Source organism: Hipposideros armiger, unplaced genomic scaffold, assembly GCF_001890085.2.
Source record: "Hipposideros armiger isolate ML-2016 unplaced genomic scaffold, ASM189008v1 scaffold_77, whole genome shotgun sequence".
Classification (NCBI taxonomy): Eukaryota; Metazoa; Chordata; class Mammalia; order Chiroptera; family Hipposideridae; genus Hipposideros; species Hipposideros armiger.
In genome coordinates this window covers 3,454,108-3,477,654 of record NW_017731427.1, presented here as the reverse complement: position 1 = coordinate 3,477,654, position 23,547 = coordinate 3,454,108, and the positions used below count along the sequence as shown (strand labels likewise).

At 41.6% G+C, this 23,547-nt stretch overlaps 1 protein-coding gene across 8 annotated transcripts in view; it reads left to right on the top strand.

Moving 5' to 3' along the window:
* ZNF407 (zinc finger protein 407) overlaps positions 1-23,547 on the top strand; it is a 376,221-nt gene that overhangs the window by 13,493 nt on the left and 339,181 nt on the right. For 3 of the 8 annotated variants that reach the window (XM_019643398.1, XM_019643392.1, XM_019643399.1), the window contains exons 2-3: positions 6,769-11,500; positions 16,662-16,776. In XM_019643398.1, the coding sequence (XP_019498943.1) occupies positions 6,826-11,500; positions 16,662-16,776 (4,790 nt within the window). In that variant the 5' untranslated portion in view covers positions 6,769-6,825. Of the gene's footprint in view, positions 1-51; positions 528-640; positions 759-3,537; positions 3,671-5,581; positions 5,655-6,768; positions 11,501-16,661; positions 16,777-23,547 lie in introns of those variants that run through there. The other 5 variants (XM_019643394.1, XM_019643393.1, XM_019643395.1 and 2 more) reach the window with 4 other exon arrangements.

Genomic DNA, 23,547 nt, shown 5'->3' with positions numbered 1-23,547 from the left:
GGGGGGAGGGCTCAAGCTTGCTTAATGTATACTCGTTAGAAAAAAGATGAAGAGAGAAATGAAGACTAGATTGGAATGAGAAAAAAGTGGAACAAAAAGAAGGAAATGAAGGGAAAATATTCATGCATGCTGCCCATAGTAAAGGTAGCATATGAAATGGTTGAATATTTGTTACGTTTCTAATAGTTCCTGAAATCCTTTAAAATGCTGGCAGAAAGTTCCCATGAGAAGTGGCCACCAGGTGTCATCAGAAGGCTGCTATTGATTTGTTTTTTATTCTTCTTAAAATGTATATGAGAATTTTGACTTCTGCAACTTTTTTTTTTTAAACTGTAGCAGAGACTATTTCAGTTAGAGCAGGAACTTTCCTTTGTGACAGATTCCTGGTGAGTTAATAATTTATAGGTAAAACTGAAGATAATAAAGTGACATGTAACTTGTTTTTTTGAGTCAAGGCACAACTCGTCGAGCATTTGGATAAGAGTAGACACTATAAACGGAGCTGCGTATTTGAAAATGGTGGCACAGTGAGTGCGGATGCATGTTGGGTGGTAATGGGTGGATTTGTACGGGACCCATATGCTTGAAGAAGATTTGGCTTAATAATGTATCAAATTATTTTCGTCTAAACACCTACCAGGTCGTCTGAATGTTGAAGCCTTACTGTGGGAAGAAATCCAAGACTCATTTTCTTTCTCCACGGGACACAGTGCAAGCACTTTCAGAAAGAAAAGACATTGTGCCTTCTGTACTCGAAGGTTGGCAGCGAGTTGAGTCCCCTGTCTGTTAGTTGGCTTTGTTCCTGAGAGAATTAAAGGGGCTTTCTGGAACAGGGGAGGCTTTCAGTGAGTGTTTGTTGAGTGAATGAGTGACATAAGCCTCCAGAAAAAACGAGCCTTTTAAACCCTCCCCATTGGGCGATTTTTGAATTCTGCTTGAACAAAGACACCCTCCCACGTCTCCATTGGTGGTAGTGTGCTTGTTCCAACACCTTCTGAGGAAGCTTTTCCTTTTTAGCTGACATCAGCATACACGCCCTTGTTTCCATCTCACCCCCTGCAGCCCACTGGAAGGCACTTCCTTAGGCCGCTTTGCAGTCCTTCCCGCTGGCCTCGCCTCAGCTCTGGGCCTCTAGGCTTAGACTGCTGAGCGCACCTTTTGGGCTCCTAGGCCGTCTCTATCTCTGAGATGTCCTGCATACAGAAAAGGAGTCTTCCTGAAGCCATGCTGCTGTGGTGGCTGCCCCGCCACTGCTGAGGAGATTCCAGCCCTTACTTAGTTCAGAGCCTTGTGCGACGCGGACCTGGCTGACCGCTGCCTTCACTCTAGGATGCGGCGCACTAGAAGGCGGCCTGGACCGCCCGCGGCCTTGCTCGCTCACTGTGTTTTACGGCTTTGCCTGATCTCTCTTGGACTTAAGATGTTTAACTAGCTGTCCCTACCTGCTGCCTCAACAAAAGAAAAACATGATTTTTCATCACCTCAAGGTTTAGTTAAGATGATATTTCTGCTATTTTAGCCAAATATTTCACTTGGAAGTATGATCCTTGTTCATTTATACCGCCTTAGATCTCAGTTTACAGCACACACACGGTCATAGTGTGTGGCCTCGTGTTAGCGCTCCTCCCGTGCGTGTCAGTGGCTCCTGATAGGCTGTGAGCTGGTGAGGGCGAAGAGCGTGCTTGTAGCATTAGAGTTCCTTTCGCATGGCAGGCGCGCGCTCTCTATATGTGTTGAAGGTTATTCTTTCTTGATATACTGACATGTTGAATTATTTCATTATTTAAAAAGGCAATTGGGAAATAAGTGTAGAAACATTTCCTCCTTTTGTTTTAGAATTTTTAGAGTCATTATCTAGAAGACAATAAAGGATGTCATTCTTTTGCTTCCATACAGGAATGTAGTTGTCATTCTTTTGTCTCCAAAAACATACGAGCAGGTGTCATCATTAGAACATTTGTGCTGAGCACTGTTGATGCTATACGTCCCCTTGTGAAGACGCCACTCCCGCCAGTGGCCACGGAGGAGGTAGCGCAGAGGTGTGCAGAGCAGTGTGGGTACAGGAGGAGATGGCTGGGCCGTCGTGAAAAGGAAGATAATTCACACTGTCATAGACTGAGCATTCACAGAAATTTAAATATGACAAATATGACTTCTGTCCTGCACCTTTGCAAGCATATCCATATACGGACTTATGCCAAACTTGATAGAATCGGACACTGAGTCCCCTGTCACTGTCACTCAGCTTTAAGCACCTTCACTGTGCCCTTCTCCTGGATGGCTCTGAAATGCATCTCAGACGTTTTTTATTTCATCTATAAATTTTTTAAGAGAGGAGACATTTCTCATCTCGCAGTGAGGTATTTGCTCATGCCAGCGCCTTATATGTGCTTGGACTTGTTCTGGGCCCTTGGGTGAAAGGGGGGTAAAATAAACCATGCCTCTACAGTCCCGTGTGGGGAGGCAGAAAAGAAACCAGATGCATTACCAACCGGGACAGGGGAAACATTGCTTTCATCACAATGTAAAACTTCTGCCTATCAAAAGCCAGCATTAATAGGATGAAAAGGGAGCAAGTATTTCCTTTTTATAAGGAAATACTTATATCCGACATATATCCGACAAAGGGTTTATATCCAGAATATATGAGCAACTCCTCAAGCTCCGTAAGAAAATAGACAATTCAAGACACAGGCAGAGGCCACCCAGTGCCCTACAGAGCACGTGACAAAGTATCTGGCACTGTCACTGGTCACGGGGAAAGCAGCGGAAAGCCACACACACCCGTTACAGGGACTAACACATAAGAGACTGACAGCTTCGGATGGGGGTGAGGCCGGGGACCAGTCCAACTGCTAGCCGCTGCCGGTGGCTGTGTAAAACAGTGCAGCCACTTTGAAAATCCATCAGTGTCGGATGGAGTTAAACATACCCTGTAGCCCAGCAATACCACCCCTATGTATTTATACAGAAGGAATAAAAGCGTGCGTTCATAAAAAGACGTGTACAGGAGCATTCACAGCGGCTTCACCATAATAGCAAAAACAGGGCAGCAGCTCAGATGTCCATCAGCGAAATTGTGGTAAATCCACACAAGCGCATGCGCTCAGCCTGGTCACACTGCTGCTGCAACCCAACAAGCCTCCCCCCAAAGGCAACTTCGGGAACAGGCCAAACTGGTCTGTGGTGGAAGAATTCAGAGCAGCGGTGGCCTCGGAGAGGAGGCACCAAGGCCTGAGTGTGACCTGGCTTGAGACTGTCTGGGAAGATGGCTGTGCTTTGTCTTAATAAGGCCACATGAGAGACCCCCGCAGACCCCGGGCTTCTCTTTCGGCCTCTGTCCTCTCCTTTGCTCTTCCCTGAGGACTCGAGCTGCCCCTCAGCTCTGTGGGGAGACCCCTCCCTGTGCTGTGGCCCGGGTCCTCGCTCCAGGGGGTCAGCTGGACTTAGGTCTCATCTCAGGGGTCACTGAGGCTGCTGTCCAGCATCTCATGCTGTCGTTTCATACATTTTGTTTGTTTTTTTCCCCCTTTTTAGTTGTTTCATTCATGAGAGAAATTCAGTCCCTGGGATTTTTTGACCAGAGGGGAAGTCCTGGATGGAGAAGATCTATTTAAAAAAACATGTTGGCTCACCCCTTACAACGGAGGCAGAGATTTTGTGTTGTTCTGTAAGTCCAGTGTCTACAACCAAGAATACTTGGCATATACTGGGCGCTAAGTGCAGTTTCTGGAACAGACACATCATTCATTCTTCCTTTCATCCCTCCGTTACGAAGGCTGAATAGCAAAACCAGTGCTTTATCTAAAAGAGCATTTTTCTGAAAGGTCTGTTGGATCTTTATAAACACAGAGTTTTGTAATGAATTTGCTTGGGAACCGCTTATATACTGAGATATCCTGTGGTAAAGAAATTTTGTTTAAACCAGACTTTTCTAAACTTATTTGACCAGGGATATGCCCCCTTTCCCCCCCACCCCCTAAAAAAAATACCTGTTAACCTCTTACATAATTTATATTTTCTGGAACACATCCTGAAGAAATGGTGAACATCTTATAAGTGTAATAAAACCATGTACATTTATCTTTTTCGCTCTTTAATGAGAGCGATACGTGTTATATTGTATAACAATATAATAACAGATACAAGATGTTTTCGTATTGTGGATTATATATGACAATGGATACATTTTTAAGCAGCTTTATTGAAATATTCACATACCATTCAATTCACCTATTTAGACTGTGGTTTAATGGATTTAAGTATATTCAGACATGTGCAACCATCGCCACAATGAATATACATTTTCATCACCTCAGAAAGAAATCCTGTACCCTTTAGCTATCACTCCCCGCCCCCAGGAACCAGTAATCTACTCTCTGTCTCTATAGATTCTATAGGTTTGTCTATTCTGGACATTTCCTATAAGAAGAATTCTATAATATGTGGTTCTTTATAACTGTTTTTTTCCACTTAACATAATGTTTTCAAGGTCCATCCATGTTGTGGCATGTATCAATACTTCATTTTGTAGCTGAATATTTTTCCATTGTATGGATGGACCACATTTAGTTTATCCGTTGATCTACTGATGAACATTTGGGTGCTTTCCACCTTCTGGCTATTATGAATAATATTGTTATCTACATTCCTGTACAACTGTGTGTGTGCATGTAGGTTTTCGTTTCTCTTGGGCTTTACCTAGGAGTGGAATTGCTGGCTATATGGTAACTTCATGTTTAATTGTTTGAGGAACTACCAGACTGTTTCCAAAGTGGCTGATCACCATTTACATCCCAGCCAGCAGTGTGGGAGGGCTCTGCGTTCTCCACATTCTCGCCAGCATTTGTTAGTCTCTGACTTTCTGACTCTAGCCATCCCAGTGGGTGTGAAGTGGGATTGTATTATGGTTTTGATTTGCATTTCTCTAATGATGACTGATGTAGATTATGTCTTCATGCACTTTTTGGCCATCTGTGTGTAACTTCGTTGGAGAAATGTATATTCAACTCCTTTGCTCATTTTAAAATTAGTCTTTTTATTACTGAGTTGTAAGAGTCCTTTACATGTTCTAGATTAAGTCATATATAAGATATATGATTTGCAAAGTTTTTTGCATTCTGTTGGTTGTCTTTTCATTTTCTTGATAGTAGCTTTGGAAGCATAGTGACATTTGAAGTTCTTAAATTTGATAAAGTCCAATTTATGCATTTTTTTCTTTTGTTGCTCATGGTTTTAGTGTCACGTATATATTTTTTGTTCCCTACTTTTAGCAGAGTCAAAGCAACAGCCTTCATTTTTTTTGTCATTGTTATGGAAAAAAAGTTATTAAATTGGAGGTCATAATATGTGATGGCTTTTTATTAACATCAAATCAAATGGCATTTGTTGAAAATCCTAATCATGGTGTAAAGTAAATGGAAAATGACATATTTTTATTGAATTAAATAGCATAATGAAAAATAAAATCATTATTATTGATTTTAAAGCATTTTACTCAATAAAATTCCTTTTCTTCCCCCAAGTTTACTAAATTAATTCTACTCTACCACTGGCATTTCCTTTTGCTGTTAACCTTCAGACAACGCAAAATGACTATTAGATGAAGAAATTGGTGATTGACAACTGGAATAGGAGCGGCTTTACATTGATTGGTGAGACAGCTTGAGCATGAGTGGTGATATGTGATAAGAATGTGCACGCTGTTAATTAGCATACAGTTAGAAAACTAATGGTAAGGCTCTTTGCTCCAGGGGAAAAGGATAAGCAGTTGTTTTTATTTTTAGTTATTTTTTATTTGTTACATTTATTGGGGTGACATTGGTTAGTAAAATTATACAGGTTTCAAGTGTACATTTCTATAATATATCACCATATATTTGACCTTTTGTACCCTTTTCTATCAGCCCTCTCCCTCCTTACCTTCTGGTAACCACTAAACTGTTGTCTGTGTATTTCTGTTTCTTTCTTTGTCTTGTTCCTTTGTTGCTGTCAGTTTTATATCCCACCTATGAGTGAAGCCATATGGTTCTTAATTCAAAAAATCTGAATACATTTATCTGTAAAGGTATATGTACCCCGATGTTCATTGCAGCTTTATTCATGGTGGCCAAGACATGGAAACAACCGAAGTGTCCTTCAGTAGATGATTGGGTAAAGAAGATGTGGCATATATACACAATGGAATATTACTTGGCCGTGAGAAAGGATGAAATTCTGCCATTTGTGACAACATGGATGGATCTTGAGATTATTGTGCCAAGAGAAATAAGTCAGACAGAAGCAGTTGTTTTTAAATGTGTTCCTTTTGCACTAGGACTTGGGCTTCTGTTCCAAAGGCATAGAGGGCAAGCCTGACTCCCTGACTTGCATCATAGCAGTTTTGTTTTAATGTGTTTTACAGAGTGGGAATTCACTGAAATAATTTGAAAAGAGAGCTTCTCTGTTCAGAAAAATAAAGTAGTAACTTGAAATGTACTGGTAAAGAGAGTTGAAACTTGGTAGTTTCTTTTGCAAGCCAGTTGAGAGAATCCCCTTTCTATCAAAGGTCCCACGGTATTGCTTTCTGGGTCAGCAGCGAGGTGAGGCGGTGTTCCCACAGTCTGATTTCCTACTTCTCATAAGGATCGCATATCAGGGTCATCTCAGCATATTGGACTCTCACCGAGGCTAATTTTATGTTTTCACCCAGTGTGTCACTTTATGTTGACTTTCAAATTAACGTCTTTATGTTCAAAGGTTATAATACCATGTCTATTTTCTTTACAGGTTATGAGTGCGAAGTGAGTCACCACTGGCACAGAGAACTTCATCAGCACTTTATTAATGATGGATACTGAGAAGAAACCAGAGAATGATGAGGATGAAGATGTAAACAAAGAAGCAAAAGACTCGAGTGATGTTTCATCCTGCCTTGTGGATTGTGGGCCCGTGTCTGATGTGATAGCAAATTCCTCTGAGATCTCCACAAGCAAAAGAGGTTTTTCAGAATCATCAAACTCGGACAGTGCCGTTTTGGAGGAAGGCGGAAATAAACATGCTTCCAAACGAATGAAATTGGCCGAGGTGGAGCCCCTCAGATCTGCAGAGCAAGGTGTTCATGGGTTGGAAACTTCCCAGTGCTCACTCTCAGGAGTGGGTGTCCCGTCGGACGGGACAGGGAAGGGGCCCTCCCTGAACGACTGCTCAGATGGAGACGCAAGTCTTCCCACCACCTTCTCCCCACTCTGCAATTTTAGCACTGTTGATGCTGTTTCTTTGAAAACAGACACGGAAGCAACACCTGCTCAGGAAACGGTTTCCCTGGACTTGGAAGGAGAACCTCCTTTTCCCACAAAAGAGATTCGTGTTAGTTGTACTGTTGGTGATGGAGATTCAGTTCTCAAGTGCAACGTTTGTGATCATTCATTTTCATCTTGCTTTGATCTGCAAAAGCATGCTGCCTGTCACACGCAACAGTCTAAGGAGCACGCCTGCTGCCACTGTGGCCACCAAGCGGAGAGCAGCGCAGCGTTACAGACGCATGTGACGCAGACACATGGGCCACAGAAAGTCTTTTCTTGTGATCTCTGTGGCTTTCAGTGTGGGGAAGAAAACCTTTTGAACGCACATTGTCTGGGCAAAACGCATCTCCGGCGTCAGAATCTTGCTGCTCGTGGAGGATTTGTACAGATCTTAACAAAAGAACCTTTTCCTAAGAAACCATGTACCATCGGAACAAAAAATGTTCGCGTAAAACCAAGAGCTTCTAAACCAATAGCAAAGAATGGTGATTCAAAAGGACTAAGAAATGTTGGAAGGAAATTTAAAGATTTCAGAGGAAGCATTTCTAAACAAAGTGGAAGTAGCAGTGAGTTGCTTGTGGAAATGATACCATCCAGCAATACTTTGTCAGAAAAAGTAGAGATTGTTGAAGAAAATGTAACTTCCCTTGGTATAGCTGGAAATCCTGAAAACCAGAGTAAAAAGTTAGGAGCTTTAGCCACCTCAGAGGGTCTCTTAGATAAATTGGAATCTACCAAAACTACCCCACAGACAGCGCACGGTGTCGGTCTAAACCCGAGACCAAGACCCGAGCGACACGTTCTCATGTTGGGTGACAGCTTCCGACGGCGGACTGGCACTCTCACCTTAAAAGGCCAGGCAAAGAAAAGGTTTAATCTGTTAGGAATGAATAAAAGAGGCACTGCTGAGACTCAGAGGATGTATATGAAACACTTTAGAACACAGGTGAAGGCAGGAGATGCAGAGTCCACACCTGAACACCTAGCTGCGAGTGGCAGTGTCTGCAGCCTGTGCCCGACTTCCTCAGAAACCCAGGGCCCGAAGCAGGACGGTGGGAACACCCACGTTGTGTGTTCCTTTGAGTCACCGACCGTGAGGGCAGCTTCCGACCACAAGGTGTGTACTTGTACAGACTGTGGCCAGATAGCCACGAGTATGACAGAGTTGGACGTCCATGCGCAAAGGTGCCACACAGCAGAGGTGAAGTTTCACTGCCAAACATGTGACTTTTCCAGCGTGTCGCGGAGGGACTTGGATGAACATTTCCACACCAGCCAGCACCAGCCAACCGCCTGTGTCCTCAGCTGCCAGTGTTGTTCGTTCATTTCCTCGAGTGACAGAAGTCTTAGCGAGCACATGAAGGAAAAGCACAGTATGGGTTTTCTTTGCACTCCTTGTAACCTGTTCTTCTTGTCCGAGAAAGACATGGACGAACACAAAACCACTGAGAAGCATGCTCGTTTACTGGTTCAACCAAAGACTTCTCAACCATTTAACAATGATGTGATTTTACAGACTTTACCTTTGAGTGCTCTAGAGCTAGAAAACACAAAGGAGTCTGTGAGTGAGTCAGGAAGAGCCACTCAGGAGGAAGCAGCCAGGCCCCGGCTCAGCCACGGCAATGAAGGAAGGCATTCCAGCAGGCCCCAGTTCCAGTGTAAGAAGTGCTTTTATAAAACTAGATCGTCCACCGTTCTCACCAGGCACATCAAGCTCCGGCATGGTCAGGACTACCACTTTCTCTGTAAAGCATGCAACCTTTATTCACTGAGCAAAGAAGGAATGGAGAAACACATTAAGAGGAGCAAGCACCTTGAAAATGCTAAGAAAAATAATATCGGCCTAAGCTTTGAAGAATGTATTGAAAGGGTATGTATAGGTGCAAATGACAAAAAGGAAGAGTTTACCCCTGCCAGCAGTGGAAGGACAGACGGCCAGCTAGACGGTGTGCAGTCCCAGGAGCGTTCCTCTCTTGAGAAGGGCAGACTCACTGCCAAGGAGCTGTCACAGCCTGGTGGAACCGCCAAAGATGATGAATTAGCTTTGACCGCTACTCCAAAGAGAGGGAGACCGAAAGGTACTATCTCACGGACATGTTCACACTGTGGCCTCTTGGCTTCGAGTATTACAAACTTGACTGTTCACATTAGACGGAAGCACAGCCACCAGTATAGTTATTTATGCAAAGTGTGTAAGTATTACACCGTAACTAAGGGGGACATGGAGCGGCACTGCACCACCAAGAAACACAAAGGACGGGTGGAAATAGAAGCGAATGGGAAGCAAAGTTCAGCTATCATCGTTGGGCCCGAAGGCGGTAACCATGAAGCCTGCAGAGGGAACACCAGCTCAGCAGTGTCGGATGAACATGCTGGTAAGTCAAGGGAATCAGAGCCCTCGGTTTCAGGACAGCCCGGGGAAGAGCATGGGAGCCGCGCGGAAGCTGAGGCTGGCCGTGGCTTTCATCGTGCGGAAGGGGAGGCTAACAGCCACCCTCCTGATAAAAAGGAACAAGTGTCTCTAGAACCAGAGGACCTGATGCGACAGGGGGATGCCTGCTCCCAGAGCGATGTCATGGGTCCAGCTGACAATAAATGCACCCACTGTGAGTTTCACGCTCACTCTCCTGCTTCTCTAGAACTGCACGTCAAACGGAAACATACGAGAGAGTTTGCGTTTTATTGCATGGCCTGTGATTACTATGCCGTGACTCATCGAGAGATGACGAGGCACGCGGCGACAGAAAAGCACAAGGTGAAGAGGCATTCTTACCAGCACTCTTCTAACGCAGACGCAGGTTCTGCGGAAATGTCCCCAAACATCATTGCTCCTGAGGGGCAGCAGCCACAAAGTCCTGAAGAATTGCCAGTAATTTCGGACCGACCACTGGAAACCCTTAAATCTAGAAACCCTGCTGATTGTTCAGTTTTAGATGAGAGTATTAATTTAGACATGTCCAAAGTACTCTACGCTCCTGACACTGTAGAAGTGGGGGCTGAGGAAGAGTCCAGTCTCAGTGGAGATCATTCCTTCTGTGAAACTTCCCAGCAGCCTCTTGCCAAGGATAAAGTTAGCAAACCCAAGGAGATGGCGTCCCTTAATATTTCCTCTAATTATGGCTCCCTGTGCACATTTCAGGATGAGAATTCAGGAAGCTCAGCTTTGAATTACGAGATAGCAAAGAAAAACCACCATCGGGTGAGGGACACCGGTGAGCCAGGAACGCAGTGTGAGAGCGAGGGAGGACACGCAGGCGACCCCGCAGGTGAGGCCCTTGGCAAACCCGTAGGTCCCGGAGTCCCAGGTGGCGTGCCCTCCGTGGACAGCGTGCTGCGAATGGCAGCAGGACAGCCACACCCCGCCAGCAGCGGGCACGACAAAGCAGGCGACGTGCAGACCTCAGGGGATTTGCAAGAAGTGGGAGGAGATCCCGTCCTGGAGAATAAGGAAGTGCTGATGAATTCACAACATGAAACGGAAATTATTTTGGAAGAGGACGGTCTTGCTTCTGATAGCACAGTGGAAAGTAATGATATTTACGGAACGATAATCAGCATCGATGAGAAAGGACAGGCCATGTACAGTTTGGGCCGGTTCGATTCTTCCATCATAAGGATAAAGAGCCCGGAGGACGGCGAGCCGAGAGACCAGTCTGAGGAGGGTCTGGGGGCAGCCGGGGTGAGACTCAGCGAGCCGCCCCTCAGAGACTGTGCCCACGGGGCGAAGAAGAGGAGGCCCGAGGGCAGCCCCTTCGCGGAGTCCACACGCATCCGCTGCGACGACTGCGGCTTCCTGGCCGATGGCTTGAGCGGACTGAACGTGCACATAGCCATGAAGCATCCCACCAAAGAGAAGCACTTCCACTGCCTGCTGTGCGGGAAGTCCTTCTACACGGAGAGCAACCTGCACCAGCACCTGGCGAGCGCCGGCCACCTGCGGAACGAGCAGGCCAGCGTGGAGGAGCTCCCCGAGGGCGGCGCCACCTTCAAGTGCGTCAAGTGCACCGAGCCCTTCGACTCGGAGCAGAGCCTCTTCCTGCACATCAAAGGGCAGCACGAGGAGCTGCTCCGCGAGGTGAACAAGTACATCGTGGAGGACACGGAGCAGATCAACCGCGAGCGGGAGGAGAACCAGGGCAACGTGTGCAAGTTCTGCGGGAAGATGTGCCGGAGCAGCAACTCCATGGCCTTTCTGGCCCACGTCCGCACTCACACAGGTACGTGACCCGGCGCCGCCTTCTTCCCGGGGCGCTGCCTACCGGGGAGGGGGGGGGCCGCGCCACCGTCGGTGTTGACACGTTACATCGCTAAAGGCAGTTGCGCCCCCTGATCCCAGAGGCAGCCTCTGTGGCATTTCTTTCCGTTTTATCAAAAAGCCCAGTCCCTCCGATGCTTTCGTTCAAGTCCCCTCTCTTAAGGCTTTGCAGATGCTGCTGAGTCCTAATTGTTTGGTTTCTCTCGGTGTCTATTATAAAGTGGCACTTGGGGTTTCAGAGAACATATTGAATGGCTTTTGAGGAATGGGATAATAAAAATTTTCTTACAGTTTTAGGGGTTTAAAAATATTCGTTGCCAGAGAGTGTATTACATCCGAATGTGTAACCGCCAGGCAGTGAGAGTCTCCTTTCAGGGATGCACCTTAGCGCTTTTCGAAGTCAGCGCATCTGGGGGTTTGGCTTCTGCAGAGGTAGCGTCGTTTCTGGGCTCTGTCACATGTAGTGTTCCATTTTAATGTTTAATTTTAGGTGGAAATTTTTTAAAAACTTTTTTTTTGGTGGAAAATGCATAAGCCACTGTTCTAAATTTATGTAAAAATTCGCTGCACTGTTTCTATAAACCTGCCATACATTCTTTATTTTAAATAGACAGCTTTTCTAAATCATTGGGCTCTGCTTAGACAAGTTCTGTCTCCATGGTTGAATTTATGAGTGGATTTGAATAATAAATTCACATTTCAATGAACATATTTTCATTAAAACTGTAAGGTTTATTTTACTGTACTTTTAAATAATGGCTTATTATTAAAGCTATACTTTAAATTCATGCAGTTTTTGAAACTTTGTGCATCGTTACAAGGAGGAAGGCAAAGAGTAGGAAACATTATTAATAGTGTAAGGTGATTAAAGATAGATAAAAGTTGTTCATTGAAGAAGCCCACAGGGCAGCCTGCCTACGATGAAACTGGGTAAATATCACCGTTGTCCCCTCCAGCCCGCCTTCCCAGTGCTGGAGAGCCATCGGCAGGGGACAGGTCCCGAGATGTGTTTCATGGCTTAGCGATACCTCTGTTGGGACTGTGCTGCCACTCACCCTCTGAAGTGACATGGTTTTAGGAATCAGGCTTGTGCACATGCACAGAAAATATGTACTTTCTTAATATGCCCTCTTAAGGCAGATAAAACAGAATAAAACTAAGGAAGATGCTAATGGAGCCCTTTTTAGAATTCTTTATGCAACTGTCTGGTCAAGACATGTTGCTTATAATTGATGTGTCCATTACTTGAATTCTCTTGTAATTATAGTCAATAAGTCTTGTAAATGTGTTAAAGCTCACTAAAAGCATACAGATTCAAGAACAGAGTAAGGCTAATAATTTAAAATAATCAATGTAGGCATTTCAGCACTTAATTTCCCTTGTGTGTTGATAGCTGATCATTCTTAATCCATTAAGATTTATTTAGTCGTTTACAATGCAAAATAGGTTTGCACTGGTCACTTGTGCCATTTGAAAATGTCCACCAGGTTAAGTGCAGAATGTAGTCCATTAGTCTTCCTTGACTATATGTATTAATTGCATTTAAAATCAAGTTAATGTGGATGTGAAAGTGAGGTAACTATCAATATGTGACAAAGTAACCCTACTTATATAAGTTACATCATTGATTGTAACATTTAGTAAAAGTTCGCATACTTTTTTAACGTTGTCGGGCTTATCTGCAAGTACATTTTTATGGTGTTCTGAGGTACCGCACAACACCGCCAGTCTGCCATTTAAGCTTCGCAAGTCATTTTTGGGGGGAAGTTGCTCTCCAGGTTTTCACTCCCAGTTTTTTTCTTGGCCCATCTGAAAATGAATTGCTTTTCTGCGACTTTGCTTATGTCCATGAACTAGTGATGCGGGGACTGTTATTAATGGGTAACTGGAAAAGGCTTACCCTTCCAATCCCTGTTTTCATATTTTGTGATTTACTCTGTTTTATGTAACCGTTTCTCCCCATCCTTAGCACGACTGAAGCAGCAGTGTAAGGAATAAATGGGTTTGGGTTATCGAGAATTGTAGGAGAAAGCACCCCAGGGTGTTCCCCTGTGTCTGCTGGTGTGAAGCCAGCAGCGTGACCAGAAACGGCAGCGTCTCCTTGCCCATTGCATCAGTAGTACAGAAAACGGGCTCGCTTTCTCCCCTGCATCATCCTGTTAGTCAGAGCTTTCATTTCCTGCTACATGGAAGATGCCTATGCCAGAAGACTGTCTGGGCCCCTCGTTTCATGTTCGCTGTGTGCTGGGCACGGGTGCTATCGCATGTGTTCACATGCGGGGACATAGGGCATCATGTGACTGCTGAGCAAGTCCCAGGTTAGGGCTGGGAGTGTGTGTGACTTACCAGGTGACAGCTCCGAGCCGAGGCAGCCTGAGAAGAGATGGGTTAGGGGTTGGTCTGTAGGCTGAGAGTGAAGATGTAGGATTGACTTGGTTCACTGCTTCCTCTCTGTGCCCCACACGTGGTTGGCTGTCAGTGTCATTGGTTGAATGAATGACTAAGTGAAGGATGCCGATGAATGAGGGAATGAATGAAGTGTTCCGTGTGTAGCAAGGAGTGGAGCATTCAGGCTGGAGTTGCGAGGCATTAAACGATGGACTGTGTCCACCTCCCTTGGTTCTGTGAGACCTAAACTTTTGTTAATTCCTTAATGTTAATGTTGCACCTGTGTTTGCCTAACAGTCACAGTGACTGACGTGGGGCTTACCTGTGCAGGTCAGTGAGGAGACTTCCTTGTTAACGTCTTGGGAATTCCGCTGGTAACATTATGTGGTGCCAGGAAGCTGGAGAGCCGCTTTCGTTTTGCCCTTTCAAAAAACCTCACAGGCCAAATTAAAAGAATAAAACAGCTGCTGAGGATGCTGTCCCAAGGAATGGAACTATTTAAATTAATATTGACAGTTTATAGTTGCAATACGCCTTAGAGAAAGACAAATTTAGAAATACATGGTTTTCCCAAATTTGCCTTATAAACACTATACCTGGATTCATTTTGGGATGTGCATAGCACACTTAAAAAGGGAAACATTATCAGTTAGGAAAAAAGGGACACATTTTTTTTTCTTATACCAAAAAGTATTGTGGCACAGAAAGGAGATGTTTACACCGTCTGCTCTGAATATAAGACAAGAAAACTAGCCAGGGCCTCTGATTTCTGCATGAAAGCAGTCAACACAGTAACTCATTTGTGTGTTGTCAGCACACTGGCATTGATCGCTGAGACCTGAAGGCACCCGGGTGCTTCACCAAGGAGCCATGCATGGTGCCCTGAGGACTGGAGGTCTGGCTCTGCCCCTGGTGGCACCTGCCGTTACATCAGGAGGAAGTCGCCACAGTGTTAGTGCAGCGCGAGCAAGGGGGAAACTGCAGCCCCCAAGATAGGGGTCACCAGCTTGTAACACAAATGTTCAGAGAGCTTTGTCTTCTTTATTTGGGGTCCTGGCGTTATTGTTAATTAATAATTTCCTAAGTACCTTATTATCTTTAATACGTTTTAATTGCAAGCACAGGTAAATTGGTTCTTCTCACTGTTGGCTTTTCTAAGTCCCTTTATAGAGGTCTATGTCGAGATGAAATGTTTCAAAGTAGTGATAGGCTTCGTTTTAACAGAATCATTTAAATAAACTAGTTTCTAATGTGATTGATAGAGTGTGATTGCTGTAAGCTGCAGTCTCAACCTGCTTTTGACATTTAAACATACAAAGCTGACTAGATATAACCATTCAGGTGCTAAGTATATTTTACATCTACTTCCAACAGTGGAAATGGAGGTATTAAGAGCTCTGGCTTCATTGTCATTGAACTGTGACATATTCAACCTTCTCTGCCTGTGCTTAGTGCTGTTGACTTTTTTATTTCTGTTAGAAGATTAAAATTAAATGCTTCACTTTTTTTGTCAGCTTTTGGGAATTAAATTGAAATTTAAGACTCTCAAATTTTTTACTGAGTGCTTCAATTTCAACAAAGTATTCTTGGAGGATTTTTTTTTTCCAAGGGCACTGCACAAAGGTTCATTGATCAAATATGATTTATTGCAATTTTTTTATTTGAGCTCTTTTTGTATATTTATTAAAGTTCACATATTTCATATTCTTTCTAACCATATTAGAAGAGGTATTTCACCAAATAGATACTAAACATGATATGAAAAATCTGGAAACATATTGTACTGATTTTAAACTGACTTTTCTATGATTTTGATTTATTTATTTGAACACTTAGTGTTTAGTAAATCAGAAAAGGGCATATACATATTGCAGCTTAAAAAGTGTTTCTCTTTAAGGTGGGTGCTGATTATCTATTATAGTAACTATGTTGCATTTACTGTCTGTTACACTAAGCATGGCGATTCTGAAATAATTCTGTTTTTTCACTGAGTATAGGTTATTTCTATTTCTTTATGAAATAAAAACAGATTTGTCAGTACTTTGCTTTTTATGTTGAAATATTTGTTCTTGAAATCATTAATAACCAAAATGTCAGTACTTCTAGTTTGTAGAATCACCACAGATTTTTTACTGTAAAATGATCATAAAAACAAATAATTTGTCCACCATATATTCTTATATTGTATGCTATTAAAATAGTAATAGAATGAATCACTTGGAATAAATATCAGAAAAAAATCTAAAATACCATTATTAATGTGAATAAATTTAAAGCTGCAGAAATATGAGGAAATGAGGTGGCCTCTAAGAAGTTTATTTGATGATAAATATGCTTTAAAAATATCAGCTACTCAGTATGCATTTATGTTTTTAAAATGTTTCATTTTAAATGTTGAGTGACTTTCAAAGATACTTTTGTGAATTGTAAGGAAACATTTAAAACTATTTAGCTTATCTCAGTTGCTGAGTGCTGCTGAGCTGTATCACTTTGGACTTAAAAACCTTACAAATGTTACTGAAAGTTTGGAACCCTTTCTGAAACATTAGCATTGTCTTGGTGGGATAATTATGGAGCGCAGGTCTTTTCACTTTAGAAAGGAATGCAAGTATTCCATTTTGAAGACAGAAATTTGTGATTAGATTAAAAGTATGATTTAAGATCCAAGCCTCTTTTTAAACTATCGGTAATGTATTATTCAAATTCAAATCATATTTTATGTTAAATTTACTTAGGATCAAAACCGTTCAAGTGCAAGATATGCCATTTTGCAACAGCTCAGCTTGGCGATGCCAGAAACCATGTCAAAAGGCACCTTGGGATGAGGGAATACAAGTGCCATGTCTGTGGGTGAGTAAATTGAAACCATCTCTACCGTGGTGAACCAGGAAGCATGTACAGGATAGCCATTGTTTCAGAATTCAAAACTGATATGAGTAAGAGTGGCTAAAATTATGCACGCATGTCCTCCTTCCCATTGTCATGGTAAATTCCTTAAACACAGTTATGACATTCTTCTCCCACCTCTAATCCTGTATTGAAGATGAGCAATTTTATGGGCTACAAGGTCAATTTGAACCTGTAATCTGTAAATTGACTAAATTATAGGATGTTCATTCACATTGCCAGAGAGAACTGTAAATTCCATTTAAAGACATGAAAAATACATAATATAGCTTTAGGAGTGTATATGTATTTTTTTTTAACTTTTGCTGTACTGCTTGAATTTTAATCACATCAGTGGCTCCTTGGATCTGTTGGACGTATTCTGTAAGGAAAAAAGCTGAAAAAGATTTCATTTCAAAAAAACTCATTACTGATGATTGTGGGGATAAAGATTTAAAGAAATGTACAATGTATGTATGTTTTTGTGTAACTTCATTTCAAAACTTGGTTTTTTGTTTTTTTTTTTTTAGTTAATGGCTCTTCCCTCTAAGGAATCATTCATGGTGTTTAATTGTCACTCAGATGTGTTGCATTTCATACATAGGAAGCACTGAGATGCCTTAATGCAAAAGTAATTAATGTAGCAGAAATGTTTAAAAGGCTTTAAAATGCCATGACATCTGCGGTATAGCAGGACATTGAGAACTGGGTTTTAATACCTTACTTCTGATTAAAAATATTGTAATGTTATTATGCCAGAGAAATTAATAAGTGCATCGTATAAAAACACTTTATGTGAAACCCGAGAACCCTGAAGTTCTTACGGTTCATTCACAAAATACTACAGGTTCAATTAAATTATGCACATGCTCATGTTATATTAGGTTTACTTTTTTATTGGAAGATTCTTCTGGTTGGCACTACTGTGTAAATATAAATATCTTTTAAGTCAAAAACATCTTCTTTTTTTTGTTGTTGGACAGTATGCTTCATCCTGGGATGCAGTTGTGTTTTTTGACCCTGAAGAGAGTTTTACAAATAACTTTGCAAGCAATTTTATTAACCATGGCCTGTGATTTATTCATTGGCAGAATTGATGGTTCAGTGACTTGGAGCTAAAGTAAATGAAGATGAACCTTTGCCCTCAAGCCCCCTGAAGATCAGTGGGAAAGCGAGTTTCATTGCTACTGATTTTAGCTTCAAGGGTCGAGTGCCAAATGGTTTATTTTAATTGCTCTGGGTCCTGGAATTTAAAAAGATTTCTCATTTATTGTTTTTAACCATATGAGTTATAGGAAAGGGGAAGGCCCTGACTCCGATGAAAATTTGCTATTAGTTGGCAATGAGCAGTTTCTTCCTCATTTCTGCAAAATAAGTCAACACACTCTGTTATTAGAAATCAAATTCCATCCATTTTTATTAGGGCTACTAAGACCCTGGAAACGTTTTCAGAGAACAGTAAATGACACATGTAGCATCAAAGCGGTTCGTGACCTACTGGCGTTGACGGTGTAATTCGTACAGTGCCCACTCTGCGTAGCTCAGGGCTTGAGCACATACAACTGGAGTGGTGCACTAGTGTTTGCATATTTGATTCCCAAGATAAAGACTTATAAATGCACATGGGATATTGAGCTTCATGCCGCTGGCTTAGAGGTCTCCATGTGTATGTGTGTATAGAAAAAGCACTCTCGGTACAAAAATTGTATCTCTTAGAATTATGGTAGCCATTGAATTTTATTTGACTATGAACTGATAGATCTCTCAATATTTTTAAGTGAAATTTGATTTAAAACTTACATGACAATAATTTTTACAAGGTAGATATTTTCCCAGTGCAGCTAAAAGTTCTAAAGAATTGCAGTAAACTGAAAAATTCCTATCTATCTGTGTGGTCCAAACAGAACAATAGTGAGTCAGATGCCTTTTACTGTCACAGAAAAGGTGCCAGAGGCTGTCCGTGTGTTTCAAAGGGACGGGGCAGTTTGTAGGTTATAGGAAAAGTGGGAAACACTGAAACACGTGTGGAAGGCCTAGCTTTCCTGATGGCAGCGGAGAGCGTGGGTACATTAACACCACTGACAATGTCAATTCATTATCATTGATGGCTAAATAATCTCAGAAATGCTCAGCGGACCTATTAGTTCCTGAACATAAGCAGCTCATGCTGCATTTCTTCATTAGCTTTAATTGCTATAAATTTTACCTTTTAAAAAATCACGCTTTGAAAGGTGAAGTGATCTTTCAGGAACATTAACTCTATAATTTTGTCACAAACAGAAGGTCCTGCACTCTGCTTTCTTTTCTGCAGTAGTTAAATATCTTAGTCTTTCAGAACTTTATTAATAACCTCTTCATTATTTGAGTTGTAAGAAATACACTGGTTTTCAAATAGTTCTGATTAATAGTGTATAAAAATAGGGAGGCAGGCACATTTTAGCAGTGAAATGATCATAATGTTGTATTCTTTTTTTAGTAAACTCTTGGCTTTCTTGTGAAAAAACCTAATATTTTATGGTGAAATTGATGGAAATAGCAAACACTGTATTTTATTGAATTGAGCTCAGTATGAGTGTTTCAGATTATTTGTAATTGATTGACTGCTTTTTCCCAGCTTCATGTATCTTTATAGAAGAAGACGGCAGATGCTCACCAAATCTGTAGCTTACATTTTTTCCTAAGGCTTAGTTTCAAGGTTGTACGTTAGCTTCTCTTTTAACAAAAGCTGCCTTTTAAACTTTTGTTTCGGTTGTTTGAACCTATGCTGATTTTCTTTGAATCTTTAAACTGAATTTTAAGATATCTTTTCCTTCCATCGGCAAATCTTAGCTACAGCAGATCATGGATTTAAGTTAGTCTGATGAGAAGTTGAATGTGTTGGATGTCTGATTCCCGTTAGGCAGCTGGGATTCAGAATTCAGGAGTTAAGTTTTGTTTACCCATGGTTTAGATGTTCATGTCACAGTGAAAATTTAAAAAATGTATTGCTTTGCACTGCCTGTTTTAAGAACGTGTCATAGATAACATCATTTAAAAGCCTTTTATTTTACTTTCTCTTTTAGGAGGAGCGATTTTTGAATAGTACTGTTTCTTAATGTTTTTCTTACATCTGAGTGTGATCTTGAGCAATTTTGTGGAATATAGGTGTATTGAGATATATGTGATGGATAGTTAGCATGAAAATGTGCTGTGGGTCTGACATTGGCTAGTGAGGGAGAAAAGAACAAATGATTGAAAGCATTCCTATACATAAGTTAATAAATTAGTTGGGAACATATGTTTAAAAACAGGTTAAACACATATCTTTACTAAATCCATGATCTCTTTACCTTTGTTTTTTTCAGTAGTCAAGAACTTGCAAATCTCAATGGCTTAAAAAAGTCATTATAGACACTGTGTTTTGTTAAATTCATTTACATGTATTTGATAGTCCCAATGTGTTTATATAATACTCTCGATACTAAATAGTATGTATGCAGGACTATGCTTTAATGTACACCTGAATTAACATTCATTTCGTCTGTTGAGCTCTGTAGTTTCATGAGCTGGTTTATCTCATGTTTATTATCCCCACTGTACAGATGGGAATCTTGAGATTAAAAGATTTTTTAGGGATGGACCACTGTTCCCTTTCTTTTAACCGTCCCTTGCTTTCTCTGCTCTTTGTAATATCTGTTGTCTTGGTTACTGCCTTTCATTTGTACTGATGTTTTTCCTTCCTAGGTTGTTCTCACTCGCGCGTAATAACTGTAACTTATCTCCGTCCAGCCCCCAGCCCCTCGTCTTTTCTGCTTTTGCTCAGATTGACGTTCTCTTAAAAAAATTGCTTGCACAGCATTTTACTTTAATATCCTGATATTCAGTCTCTTTTATTTGTATCTGTTTCACTTTTCTCATACTAAAGCATTGTTTTAAATAATTGTATTATTTCCCCTATTGTTCTTTATGTGTTGATAATTTATTGCATTTGGTATAGTAGAGAGAAGTAAGTGCCTAAAAATGTGAAGATTTTACTGTCTTTTCATTAGGATGAGTGGAGTAAAATTGATCAACTTGGCTTATTGTTTTTTGCTTTTCATTACTAGTTATCAAAGCACACAAAAAAAGAGTTAGTAGAAAACTAGTAAGTAGCCTGTGATTTCAGTAAACCTGGAAGATGATACCCAACTTTTGTAAGCCCTTATTCACAAGGACCCCAACATGCCTGATTTAGGGATTATGTTATTTTCAGGTTGACTTCTCCTGTGTCTAGTCTTGAATCTTTGTTTTGAGTTAAATAGTCCAGTAGAACTTACTCAGGAGAGAAGATGGGTATTTTCCGAATCCATCACCTCTGGGTTCATGAAAAGATGCTAGACAGTTTCTATTGTGTATTAATGTGCTTTTGAGCTGTTTATTCTTAGTTGGTTTAAGAAACCTTAAAAAAGTATAAAGTTACTAATGCAGTAAAGTAAAACTCTTTTTTTTTTTTTTGGCGTGTGTGGCATTACCTAGTTTTTGTGCATTGGAAGGGATCTCTGTGTAGATGATTATAATGTCACTTTCTGACCTTTGCAGCTTGAATAATTGTAAATCATTGCTTCATAACGTGTCAGAGAATGTCTGTACTAGGCAATTAAATGGCAGAATATAATAGACCAAATTATTGCCTGTCATGTTTTCAACAACACAGTTAGTATTTGAGTTACACTTAATCATTACGTGCATTAGCAACTTCATTGGAATCCAGCTTCAGGCTGAGCATGAAATACATTACATTATTTAAACCTCTAATGGTACAAGTCATTTATTTGTGTTGAAGTGTACAACATGCAGAGTTTCATAAAGCAAGGAACACTTGAGAGCTTAATTTATCCAAATCAAAGTCTAAATGCAGATAAACACAAGTGGCAAAAATTAGTAATTTTTATAGGCTGGAAATATTTAAAAATACATGGTTGTGGGTAATTGTAGGCAGCAGGAATAGATTAAAATCACTATTTTTAGTCTGTTCTGAGAACTGAAGCTGTGTATACCTAAATCATTAAAAGCACCATGGAATTGTGTTTTTAGCTGAACAATTAATTACACCCATCATATCTACAGATGCATCCAAATAAAATAAGTCTTTGGTTCAGCTGGTAGTTTTGGTCAAAGAGACATAGATAGAAAAAGTTTGTTTTATATTGTGGCACGAATTATGCTTATAACAATAAAAGTGCAGCATCTCTCATTTTTGTAAAAAAGAAAACAACCTAAATTAACATTAAAATACTCTGATTATCAAGGGTATATTATATATTTTATCTGTATAATATTTTAATGTACTTTGTTTAATGATATATTTTTGTCTTTAGTTTGAAATTTAAAAAGATGCCACATAATGATTATTGCCTCTCTTCCTGTCAGTGACAAATACAAAACTAGCAAATTAATTGTGAGTTTATTCCTCTGATATTAAAGTCCTTGAAATACTGCTTAAACAGTGAACGGACATTGTCTTATATTTTTCTATGCAAATGAGTTTGTAATTTGAAAATCTAAGCGATTTCTTAGTTATAATATTAAAACACACTCTCAGATATGATTCTAGGGTGTTTTTCAGTGAACTTTTTGTAAATCTAGGCGTGACCTGGGGGTGAGGTCAGGTCAACGGAGAAGAAACAGAACAAGGTTGTCTCTGGCCTCCCCTCGCAGTGCAGGGAGACACCTTTCTCCCCCGTACCCTGGTCTCCTTTTTCTCGGCAGTCTTGTCTTGAATTTGGCCACGCAAGAGGGGTTATAGACTTACCCCAAGGCAGGAAGTATGATCAACCTATAATAAAGTGGAAATAAAATACACAGTGTCACTTCTTGGTGGTATAGTTGAAAACATTGGCCTCTGTCTCTTCCAGTGAAAAAGTCATGTCTCAGTGACGTAAGTCATTTTTGCTTCATTTTTACTTTAAAGTGGTCTCATGGTGACTTGAAAATCCTTGTGGAACCTGAGGATTCTTTAGCCCTCCTGGTCCCTATAGTGAGTGGAATGCAGGAGGGCAGCCCTCTCTCGGCTTCCTTGTCCCCCTCTCTCTCCCTGTCCATGTGTTTCTGAAAGTCCCTTCCTTTCTGGGGGCATTTGCTCTGTGATTGTCGAGACAGAATGAGCAGAGGCGTTGGAAACATATGTGGGCGGGAAGCGTGACCACTGAGGCCTGCGGTCATTCAGTTTTTCTTGGGCAGACTCTCGAGTCTCCTCGTCGTGCAGGCCCAGTGAGCCGCTGGTGCAAGGGCCCTGTGGTCACGTGCTCCACGCAGGAGCGGGAAGGCTAAAGGGCTGAAGGGAGACGCGCCACGAGAGTCAGAGCGAGGGATGGTGGTCCATGGGGGGCGGGGGCTCGCCTCTGCTCAGGAGCGTCAGGAAAGGCTTCCCTGACAGGGTCTGTCGAGTTGGGCCTTAAAGGACGAGGAGGTCTTCACAAGGCAGACGTGGACATTTTTAATAGAGGGAACAAAAGAGTGAAAAAGCAAAGTGTGGGAAAGCATTAAGAACAGCGCAAGTAGGGCCGGCCGAGTGGCTCAGTTGGTTAAGAGCTCACTCAAGAGTGTGAGCTCTGAGCAGCAGCAGTTTGAGTCCCAGCCCGAGCGGAGCTGCCGCTGAGCTGCCAACAGGTGGCAGGATGGCTCAGCTGAAAAACAAACAAACAAATAAAACAGCACAAGAAATTTCTGGAGTATAACTGGCTAGATGGGGCCAAGTGGGAGATTTTTACAATATTA